Source organism: Photinus pyralis, unplaced genomic scaffold (genome assembly GCF_008802855.1).
Source record: "Photinus pyralis isolate 1611_PpyrPB1 unplaced genomic scaffold, Ppyr1.3 Ppyr1.4_LG7, whole genome shotgun sequence".
NCBI lineage: Eukaryota > Metazoa > Arthropoda > Insecta > Coleoptera > Lampyridae > Photinus > Photinus pyralis.
The window spans coordinates 42,781,415-42,793,663 of NW_022170738.1; the positions used below are offsets into that span (position 1 = coordinate 42,781,415).

The 12,249-nt window shown below is 35.2% G+C and overlaps 1 protein-coding gene and 1 long non-coding RNA gene across 2 annotated transcripts in view; one reads left to right on the top strand and one right to left on the bottom strand.

Moving 5' to 3' along the window:
* LOC116176631 (patched domain-containing protein 3) overlaps positions 1–6,930 on the bottom strand; it is a 43,987-nt gene extending 37,057 nt beyond the window's left edge. The window contains exon 1 of the mRNA XM_031495284.1: positions 6,497–6,930. Coding sequence (XP_031351144.1) covers positions 6,497–6,505 — 9 coding nt within the window. The 5' untranslated portion in view covers positions 6,506–6,930. The remainder of the gene's footprint in view (positions 1–6,496) is intronic.
* LOC116176632 overlaps positions 1–12,249 on the top strand; it is an 85,185-nt gene that overhangs the window by 40,537 nt on the left and 32,399 nt on the right. The window contains exon 2 of the long non-coding RNA XR_004146480.1: positions 12,022–12,057. This is a non-coding gene — a long non-coding RNA (uncharacterized LOC116176632). The remainder of the gene's footprint in view (positions 1–12,021; positions 12,058–12,249) is intronic.

Sequence of the window (12,249 nt, forward strand, 5' to 3'; positions counted from 1 at the left end):
GTAAGTAGGAATATGGGGATTTAACATGGGAAATTAGTTTATAGCAATATCCTGCCCTCCTGTACATTTTACAGAAAAAACTGTAGAGTTTAAAGTTGTTCAGAATAATTAAAAGGTGCATACAAAACTGTTTTACATGTTTTTATTAAGCTTTTGGTATACCCGCAAATTTAAAAATAAATTTCAACATTTCTGCTATTAGTAGCAATAGCCATTCATAAAACAACAAAAGTCATTGCCAGGGGCGGACTGGCACGGGGGGGGGGGGGGCGATTGCCACCTGGCCTGTAGATCATAATGGCCCGTTGGAAATTTATAAGTATGTGCTGTATTTAGTTTCTTGTACTATTAATAAATTATTAACACGTTTCTCTAATTGGGGTTGATGTTAGGTTGTTAAAAAATTCTGTTTTAATTGTGTTTAAAGTGTTTTACAATGAATTTATCATTTTTTGTCGTAGTATTTTGAAAGTGCTGAAATACAATGATAGGCGACGCACCTCGTGTGGATTGTATATTTTGTTGCTTTTAATTATCAGCTGCAATTTAAAAAAAAACCGTATGGTAATTGATTTTCGAGAAAGGAGTACTTTAAAATGTTTTTGTGGTGCACCTAAGAGCTCCCCCCCCCCCCCCCGGCACCTTCATTACTACACTAATACTTTAATGGCTTAATGGCCCGTAAGTACCCAGTTCGCACCTGTGTATAACTTTCCTTTTTTACCAAAAATCGACTACACCAAAATTTCTCGGGAAAACACTTTTTCTTATTAATTTGGGTGCGTAGAATCCAAATCAATTCGTACTTTTTCGATCAGACTTCTCAATCAAAAGTTATAGACTAGAAACCAATTTCGAAAGAAAATTCAAAGGGCTGTAACTTTTGAACTAGTAGCCCAATCTTGGAACTGTTTGAAATTATGGATTCTACAGGCCACATTCTATAAGAAAATTTTTTTCCGGGTCGATTTGAGACAATTTTTTTTTCGGGGCTCAAAAAAAGGCAGTGTATAACCTTCCTTTTTTACCAAAAATCGACTACACCAAAATTTCTCGGGAAAACACTTTTTCTTATTAATTTGGGTGCGTAGAATCCAAATCAATTCGTACTTTTTCGATCAGACTTCTCAATCAAAAGTTATTAACTAGAAACCAATTTCGAAAAAAAATTCAAAGGGCTGTAACTTTTGAACTAGTACAAATCTACTTCTTCATGGCAGAAAGAGAGACTTGACTTTTTCGTATGAAGATTTTTGAATCTCAGAAATCTTTTGTGTTTTAAACGTTGAAATCGAAACCTTACAAATTGCCAAATCCACCGAATCTAATGGCTTATTTGAGTTGGCGGGCATTCTCTTTCCTTAGAATGGTAATTATTTTTATTGCCAAACTTTCTCCTCCTTTTCTATTTTCAGAGCTGTACTCTGGACTATAGTTTTTAAGTTTACTTTACTGGATAACTCGAGGGATAACTACCTCACTGTACGCAAACTAGGATAGATGATAGTTGCAATCACAATTATTTAACAAATTTTTTCTCTTTTTGGTAGTATTCACACTACTGGCTTTGGCTCGCAGGAAACCATTACACGCAGGAAACCATTACAATAAAATTGATACAAATAATAGAAGAAATTATCAACACCGATCACCACCTAAAAAACTGAAAGTGCGCGACCTTACTACAAATTTGCTACACTGCAGCGAAAGTCTGAAAAGCAAAAAATTCAAAAATCTGTAACAAATTTTAGGATTGAGGAAAGCAGCCGAATAAGCCTTTGTAATCGCTATACAATTGTTCGAGAATCTCCCTATGAAAAACTCGGATGACAATTACGTTTTTTTACACCACCTATACAAGTAGACACTTGCAAATACACAATAGAATCATTTTTATGTCATAATAGAACCATAAAAGAAACTCGGGGTACTTTCGCTTATACGGATTTTAACAAGGTATTCGCTAAGAAAGTGAATTGCTTGGCTGAATTTGAATCTACATAAACGGTGCAAAAAATATAGTCGTTTTTTTATTGGTAGCTGTATTACAAGGCGTACAACAATATTATTTCTACAGATTTATTTTACTTGTACGCTCGCAAATACTGGACGTTGCATAATATACGTGAAACGATGAGGCTGTGTATCGAAACAAAGTAAAAATTTTGGAAATTATTCCCTTTCGAGTGCGTCTTGGGAATTACGTAAATGACACCGATATATTGATACATCTTAGACTTTCACATCGGCGGTTTCGATCCGGTTTTCTTCCATTATCCTTCCAAGATTCACTTGCAATAAAACGCATTCTAGAAAGTTCAGCAAAATTCCCAATTTTTTAGACGGTAGAATAAGCTACTTTTAATTCGCATGATAGGCTTTGCGCAAGTATGCGAACTTACGTAATTCGTCTTCATTTCCTATTTGATAATCGAGTTGTACCAGGAATTTGGAGGAGAAAGCTTGTTCCGCGAATTTTTTGGTGACTTCCACGATCCACGTGCCTTCGAGGAATGACGGGCCAAGTTAGCCGAAGGGCAGGCGCCGCTCGTGTGCACCTCTTAGAAAATTAATTATAGGGTTTAGGCTATGTAACCCACACCTTTACACTTGCGCTTATAATTTCTCAAACGTACAATTGGTTTAAAATGGTTGCAGATCTTGGAATCCTCTTAAAAGGTTTTTCATTTTCCTTCAACTGCACGTCTTTAATTAGACTTTACAGCTGGGTTTTTAAACTACACTAAATTTGTTTGAAGTTGAAAGTAGTATGAGTATTCTCAGTATGATTTTTCTAACAGTACATTATGCACCCAAAACGAAAGCAAACCATTAAAATAGGTCATAGTAACTGTCGGAAACCTCTACAGCTGTGGCGTGTCCATTGGAGCAATCACTCCCGGAGATTCAACTAGCCTGTTCGTTAGAAGTTTTTAAAATTGCAGTTGAAATAGAAACTTGAAATTTGGTTCACAGCCATAATCTACCATTGCGAATTGAAATAAAATAATTTCAAAATGGCGGTGCTTCCGTAAATGGCGGAAGTTAGCGCCATTTTGGTTTTGTTTTAAATAGAAACATGCCATTTTCTATTTTTTCTAAATCTATCTGTCATAGTTTTTGACATGTAAATTTTTCTAAAATTTGTTCTTCACATTTCGGTTTCTCAAGTTTCTATTTCAACTTTTTATTATACCATGATTTCAACTTCAATACTTGGGTGGACACATTTTACAACTCATGTTGAAAAGCGCTATTGCAACCACTTTCTCTGTCCGTCCGTCTGTCTGAGGTCTTAACTACTACTATACTTTTCAAGATATTTAGTTCGCTCTTTTTGCATTAGGTATCTTATAGCTCTGGCACCGGAAATGAGAATTTGCGACACTTGCGCATACGCGATTCCGCCCAAAAACTTTTCAGTTCTTCCTTTTGTGTCTGGAGAATATGTGTACCAAGTTTGGTTCCAATCGGTCCAGCCGCTTAGCCGGAAATGATAGTACAGACGGACCAACAGACAGAAATCGTCGAGATTTTGTTTGATTCGGATTCCTGGTGCTTCAAAACGTGTATTTCCATAAAAAAAAGTGGGGGGTCATTTTTATCCCAATGCAATGCCAACTTTATAGGAAATTTAACTATAAATGCTTCTTGTAAAGAAAACCTTAGCTATGGCTTTTGGCAAGTACTGTTCAATGCATGGAAAATGCGCGAAAGTTACTCGCCTTAGGGGACAAACTTTTTATTGTTTAATTCGAAAGGGCGCATTTAATGGTGATGTGAATAGCGTTCTTTTTCTACTAAGATTGTGAAACATTGCCGTCGACAAAGGTGGCACGTTGCGCCGCGCTAAAAATATATACATTTTTCCAGCAGGGATTAAAGTCGAATAAATTTAATTTACACTTGCAGTGCTTCCAGGTTGTAAAATCCATCCACCCACAATTCACAATATTAAATGGCAACACCCAACTTATTTGCGATACTATGAGATATCTTTTTTTGCCATTCAGTTTGAGCGGCGTCTCCAACCTTTTTACGCAGCCTTTATCTGTTTCCATAGCCCAACTTTTTCGGCATTCCCTGATTTTCTCGATTTCCTCGGTCTTCCCGACTTCCACGGCATCCACAGTTTTCTTTCTCCTACTACTTTCTCCTCTTTACCTTCGATACTTACGATTTCTTCGACCTCCTTCGCATCCCTGACGTCCTCGGTTTCTTCTGTTTCTTCATCGTCTCCGGATTAATTTTTTTATTTTTTCAGTTTCTTTTTCTTATTTGGTTTCTTATGCATATTTTGACTCTTTTAAGTATCTTCTCATCTGTCATGTTTTATGCATTGTTACAGGGAATTTAAAGACAATTAATCGGTGCATTTTTCCTGCAACAAGACCTACTTACTTAATAAGTTGGGCAAAATTAATATCGATATAGAGGAACATTGGCATTTTATTGCTGTGCATAATCACGATCTCGAGTATTACTTTCGCGAAATTGAAGCCGGTTTGCTAGACATTTTTGTTTTGCATTCTACACCGAGTCAACTATAGAATGGAAGCGGTCTGTTTCCATATGGAGAAATAAGGTCAGTTATTACCAGAAGAGAATATTACCCACGCCAATAACTAAATTATTTTAGATTTTTTGATTTATATAAAGTAGTGGTCGGTATTTTTAGGAATTTGCATTAGAAATTTTGTTTGAAGTAATTATAATATTCTTAAAGGAATCGACCCGTGAAAATGAAAATGAAAAAAGGATTTGGTGATTTTGCTTGATTGATTGGAATTTTGCATTTAATTTCAGTAATGCTCGTCCTTTGGTTGGCATTCAGAGATGTGCCGTGTCGTAGAGGTTCAATTTTATTTTATTAAAGTGGGGTCTTCAACCCTTGTAAATGTATCTAGGTAGTTACATTATTATTTGTCTGTTTCAGTTTTCTTTCATTTGTTGGGGCCCAACAGTAACTTACATTTTTCTCTAACAAATCTTTCAAACTAAAATCGTCACTTTAGGGAGTCAAATGGCTAGGAGCAAGTTCCTAAGTAGCACTGTTACTGCTTAGAACTGTCGCGTTATCTTCCCTTAACTTTTTGTGGATGCTTGTGGATGGTGTCACCCTGCCGGAGTGTTGCGAGAAAGTTGTGATGGCTCGCATGGATATGGGTCGTGGAATTTTGATTGGCAAGGTGGTAGTAAATGCTAAACAACTATTTCCTATTCTGAAAACTCTTACCAAGGTTATCACCGAAAACATCTTAAGTTAGTTGGAAACTTTGCCGGAAAACTAGTTCAAACACTAATGGCCGTTTGCACCAGCTAATTTACGTGGAGCTTAGCTTAAAATCCATGGCAACGATTATTGAGACAATGGTTGCCATGGATTTTAAGCTACGCTTAAGCTAAGCTCCGCTTAAATTTGTCGGTGCAAACGGCCATAAATAGCAATAACGAAGCACTAAAAAAATTGCAAAACAATCAAAAAATTAGGGCTTTAAACGTTTCTATGACTGTGAGGAGATTTAATGACTTGCAAACTGAAGAAGAGTAAAGAATGCACTATAGGAACAGTACCCATCACAGTTCAAAATTCGAATAACCCGGTTAAAACCCCTGAAGCGGTACGATTTTTGGGACCTTATGGTGTGTTGAATACTTAGAGCATGTGCACAAAGAAATCAAAAGAAGTTCACGATTTATTTATTGTTTGGCTAATTTTCCTGCACTAACTTAAAGTTTGAGGACTTCCCAGATACTTATTGCTGGGTTTAACGTGTGGCAATCGGAAAAGAAAAATTAATGTTTCAAAGATTAAATCGGGTAGTTTGATCCCTTTTAGTGCTTTAGTCAAGGCGCACAAAGAATAACAATTTCTGATGTTACAATGCAAGTTACCTATTTCATTTAAATGCAAATAATTATGCTTAATTAAAGTGAAACGAAAATGTTGAAATATGCTCATTTGCTGATGTGAAATTCAAAAAAAATTATTGGTATTCGGTTTTGAATGCGAAACTGTTTCCTTCTGGTAAAACTAGACTTAACTGTTCATCAATCGGTACTTTAGCAATAAAAGTTAGATCTGTTGAGATTATACGTCAATTAAAAGTTACTACGAAATTTCAACGAAATCGCCGTTTCTACAGTTGTTGCTTCTTTTTAAACAAAACGGTAACAATCACACTTACATGAGGTAATCTCTTGAATTTCATCAAGGCAATTATGAAACACCCGGTAGTTTGTACCTTTTTGAAGGTGACTACAAGCGAATATTTTAATATTATATAATTTCCGTAAGGACGCCTTAAATATTCGCTTCCAAAGAATGCGCGCTTGTTACGCTTCTACTTGAACGCGTTATTTTTATTATTTAAATAAATTAGTCCGGTAACCGCGTACCGTTTCATAAATTTTTTCACGCTTATAAATTAATTCCACTTTGAGAGAAAGTTATTGGTTTAATTTACAGTCTTAAGCAATTTAAATTGTTACGTACCCTTTTCATAATTTTCCGTTAATGGGGGTAGCGTTTTAGTAATCCTTTAAAAATTGGTCACTACGACATAATTATCACTTGCACACTGAAATTTAGTGTTCAATAAAGCTCGCACATCTTTCACCGTACGCGCGCCAGTTGATGATAGTGGTGCAAGATTTCACTTCTTGTAAATCTTCCAAGTTATTGAAGAGACCGTAACGTACTGCGAGAGGACCACTGATAGATACTTTCTGTATGGGCAGTACAAACAGTTCGCTGCCCCACTTGCTACTTTACGTTTATTTATCCTTCCTTATTACAACTACTTGACGCAAACCGTCTATTATAAACTGTCGATAGCCCAGAAAAATGATTTGGCATCGCACTGTTAACAGTAAATTTATGACGCGGCACGTCTTGTTTATTCACAATAATTATGTAAATAAATATAGGTGGAATGAGAGCATCTTTAAGTGTGACTACTTACAACATCCTTGCCAGGGTCAGGTGCTTAAAGAATCTTGCTTGATTTACCTGCGGTTTCCTACATAGTTATGGTCAATCCATCAACCGACCTGACACAACGGCCATCAGTCAGTGGCGCATCTCAACCAACAATGCCATACAAAACCAAAGTTGTGGAATTTTTGGTGAACACGTTTCACAAATGTTTGCTATTCTACGTTGTATGATTTTTTGTGTGTTTTTGAATTGTATCCTGTAGTTTATTCTATGGGAATATCTTCCACGTTCACCAGACCAGACTGAAATTACCATTGTTTTAAATTTGATTTGCCTCTCTACTCAACTAAAATACAATTCTCGTCATGAAACCTTCATTTTCGTGCGTTCTTTTCGTCACGAAATTTTAGTTTCCATGACAGTGGCAGTGACAACACTTTCCCCGACTACTTTTCCGCCTTCCCGTCACTTTACCATACTCCTGTCAAAAACGACACATGCAGAACTCGTCAGTAAAGTGACACTACTTGACTCGGAAATCAAAGTAGCTACTCGGGGGGCCTCGTGTTTCAATATTTCATCGTTAGTAATGTGTCATTTTCCTGACTATTTCGCAACCACCAAAACCATCCATTTCGTTTATATTAGGAACCATAAACGTAAACAGCCTCTATTTTATACGCATTGTATTGTTTTAAATTTATTTATCGTATCTACTACACCTCACGCAAAAACATAAACTGTGTATACTAAATCTAAGTATTACCTGCTTCCTACATTTTTAATTAACGCAATTCCCAAAGCCAAAATCTAAAATGATTGTTTTTCACTCAATTTCCTTGCTTAACACGTGTACAACGCTATTTATTAAGCCTTGACCGTTATTAACGTTACACATTTAGCTGTTTAGTTACCTAAGAATTCGTTTTACCACAAAGTTGAGCAAGCGATTTTTTTATTTCAATATCATTTCCCATAATCTTCGTCTACAATTAACTTATTGTTAGAGAGCTGGATAAGATCCGCAACGAATGAGTTCACAATTGAGGAACTGCAATTTAAAGTCAGCGTGCACCTTTGACAAAACACACTATGCATTCCCATTTCTTGGCTTAAAATTTTCTTTACTTAATAAAATGGAATCATCTCGGAAGCTTTTTGAGTTCAAGAACAGATTCAGAGTAATAGTTTGTGATATTGTAGTCACGTTCCATATCCGTCTGTCGGTCCGTGCTCCAACAGTTTTGGAGTGGTGTCACCTGAAAAATGTCAAAATCGATATTGCAGGGGTTTATTTTGGAATACTCCAGAAGTAAATTGTTAGCATGCTTGATAAAGAGAAATTAAAATCGTTACCTATGTCACAATTTCGGTGGAGATCTTTTTTTCATGTTTTCGCTACCTTAAAAATTCATTTAGCAATCAGAATTTATCACTTATCATTGATGTATTGCAGCAAACATACGATTTTGGCTAGTGAAGTATGATAAAATCATTTGGAGTTGTTCTGAAAACGATTCAACGTTTAGGGTTACTCGTTATCATGTAATGACAGCTTTTTATTTGCATTTAAATTTTTTCCAAATTTCGTTGTAGAGCAATTTATTAATGCGTTGTTTATTTTCTATGAGGCTTTGTTTCTTAATGGGATTCGGAAATCTTTCGAAGCTAGATGTCTGCCCTTTGTGTCATATTTCGTTTTCTTAATTAGTACCACTTAGTTACACCTACAAAGGCAGTAAGAGATAATTCTCTGGACCATAAGAAGTAAGATTCATTAAACATTAGGTGGGCTGCTTAAGTACGGCCCAAAAACTCATTCATTTCGGTGGAATTTCCAATAAGATTTCTCATTGAGAAAACATGGTGGACGTAATTACTACACGTGATATAAAAAAGAGGCAGTGGAGTGGGGATTAGACAGAGAAAAAAAAATTAAGATTCGCGATATAGCAATCGAAGCGACCAGTGTCCAGTATAGGTCCATAACAGAAATTTTCGAATTTTGGGTAGTGTAAATCGAGCTTCTTCGAATTTCAACACCTTTATTTACAAGAATATTCATTTCATGAGGTTAGTCTTATCTCTTTTTATTCATGTCAAATTATAAAACTAGTGTCTTAATTAATCAATAATGCTAACTTTAATAGAAGAAACACCTCAAATAAAATTAAATTGGTACGTTCTTAACAAATTTAACCTAAAGAATAAGTTTAGCCTTCTGCATCATACGTAGTTGAATATTTATGAACCTCGTGAAATTAAATTGGATGTAAAAAAGGCAGTTTTGTTCAAAATTTTATTAAAGAACCTCTCCAAATTCATGGGTTCATTGTAATTATTTTTAAGGTAAATTGTGAATGATAACGTTTTTTGTAGGTATATTGCTGTGGCACTGAACCTTCGGGCCACATACAAAAAAATAAATGCAATGCCCACGTTGGACGAGCAAATAAATAAAGCTGTGTGCAATTGCCAGGCCAAAAATGAACCATACACAAAACACCTCAAATCTAACTGACTCCCAAACACATTCGAATCTGGGCACAATACAAAAATTTTAAATTTAACTTTAAACTCCAAATTCCAAAGCAAACAATGTCCACGATCGAATTTCTTAAATACGGCTTTATCGTATGTAAAAACTTTTAGCCTCTTTTTTTTTTAATGTGTATGAATGGATTCTGCACTGCAAAATTAAAATTAGAGGACTACATCTCGGCTTTTGTAATAATAATAATAATGTATATTTCATGGAAATGTAAACAATTACACTCGTCCAAAAAGAAAGGCGGGGCGAAACCAAATTTTTTTTAGCGCATTTGCTATTGCTATTGCAGCCACTTTCTCATTCGTCCTTCTGTTCGTCCGCAAACTGCGCAAAGTGAACTTTCTTGTTTATAGAGACATTTTAGGGGAATTTTTGGAAATAAATTATGTGATGGATTTGTCCGTCCGTCTGTTCCTTCTCCAATCAATTTCTACGAGTTCAAGGATCAGTGCTTTTGAATATGAACCGAATTAAAAGTCGTGTTTCCGAGTTCGAGCTGAGTGTCAAAAAATTGCCCTACTGAAAGTCGTATTCGATTCCTCGTATCTTTTTTTTTTAATTTTAACCGCAGATGCATCTAGTAAAAGCAGACACATCGCATAGTGTAAAAATCAGATGTGCGCATGCTTAAACTTTTTGATTTACGGAAATATTTGTTGAAATTACAAGTGCAACTAGTAGAGACAAACATATCGTATATAGTATACATTTTTATTTTTTTTAATTTGCGCATGCAGCCAACTGTTTAACCATAAAAATGGTTGTGTCTTGCTTGTGTCCATATAGCATTTCGGCGAACTGCGTCTTCAAGAAAATACCTAGCGAAAACTGCTGGAGATTTAGCGTAAACTCTTTAGCCGTCACGAAAACTAACAACTAGCAGCAGCCGCTTCTTTACGTTGATGTCAGTATTTTTAAGGCTGATCCAAAAGCCACGTCACGATCACATTTTTACCGTAAATTGTGTTTACAAAGAAGTCTAATTACTTAGCCATTTATGAATATATTGAAATTGTTTGCCACCAATGTATAAACATAGCATGGTTCTAAGTTTGTATGACATTTTTCAAAATCGGTTTAGACTTTGGTGTAAATTTGTGTTGAAAGACACCAACATTTTACAATCAAATACACAAATCTAAATAAATAACTTACAAAAGCGATAAAATTTAAATAAGACACACAATTACAAAACATTAAAACAACACTGAGACACAAATTCAAATACCATAAACTAACTTTGTGGTTATTCGTAAATAATCCTCCAGATTTGCACTTAATAAATTTAAATATTCTCATGTACCTACAGGGTGTGCCGTCTACATGACCTTGTTTACACAACAATATATTTCAATGAAGTTCGGCACTTTTGATCAGAACCATAATTTTAGGAGTCTTTAATGTAAACCTTGTCGTTTTGTCACAAATCTAAAGTTCTATATCTAAAGTGGAAAGTAAGCAACGTTCTGTATTTATGCCAATTAGGTAGTGAGTTCAAATGAACGCAAAAGCTGCTTTTCGAATCTAGTTCAGGTAAAAGAGTCTGAAATAAAGTTAACTATTTGTTAATAGTTTACAGAATTTGGTTAAATGTGAAATTCAGTTCAGATCACCGCGTATTAAACATTAAAAGTCGAGAAATTTAACCCCTATCCCAAAAAGCTTTTCAAATGAACTCATCTCATAAATTTCGCTCACAAAAGCTTCCGTCCACTAGGTTTGAGCGCGAACTGCGAGATTTAAGTTCATTACCTTCACATAAATTTGTGTGTTTGAATTGTCAGTTGAAGCTATATACTGAAACGTTGAAATTAAAACTAAAACTTGCAAGTGAAATTATGACCCATTGCATTCTCCTCAATTAAGTTGAGGAGAATTTTCTTGGGGGCCAATTTTCCACAGGTGGGTGCCGTAACCGAAATTACATAGACGACCTGAATATTCCAAAGGGAGGGATTTTCCGAGCACGAATATAGTTTGCGCGAGAATGTATCAGGAAGCCAATTACTTGGAGGAATACTCAAGGAAGTACTTCAATTTTGCGCCCATCTTGTTCTTACGAGGATTGTCGCTCAAAATCTATTTTAGTGAAAATCTTAAGGTAATCCGTTGGATTTATCACGTACAGTTCTTTAGGCACTACATGTTTCTGCGGTATTGATTGGGATTATTTAGATGTTATAGAACATATAGGTAGATCTTAATTATTTAGGTTTTTGAAATATTAAAAAGAACCACGAAACTCAAAAACTTAAAAATCTCAACGGAACCAGAAATGGAGAACTGCAGCACATAGATCTTAATTAGTTAGATTGGGCGATAATGGCAATTACTCTCTAATGAAAAAAAAAGATAAAAAGTAGGTATAGTTCAAATATGTTCTCGAAATGGGAGATCTCAATGCTTTAAAAAAAGGTTGGCTTACTTTTTAAAAAGTTAGGGTTGTTTTTTGTTTTGAACAAAATCGTAGTAATTAGTTCGTTAAAATGTGGTCAGAATCGTCAATATTAATATTAATCTTTTTTTACAGATTTCGTGTGGATGTCTTCTCGACAACATAACATTGGTAAGTCACGAATAATCATTACTTGTTCATTTATGGTTGTTTGATATTGGGACAGACGAAAAAGAAACCATGTAACCCGATATAAGTTCACACAGTATAGTCTACAAACGTTAAATTTTTATATAATTGATCATTGCTATGTGATATGTTGAATGATGTTGACAGCCAAATCTGAATCTGAAATTACTAGGA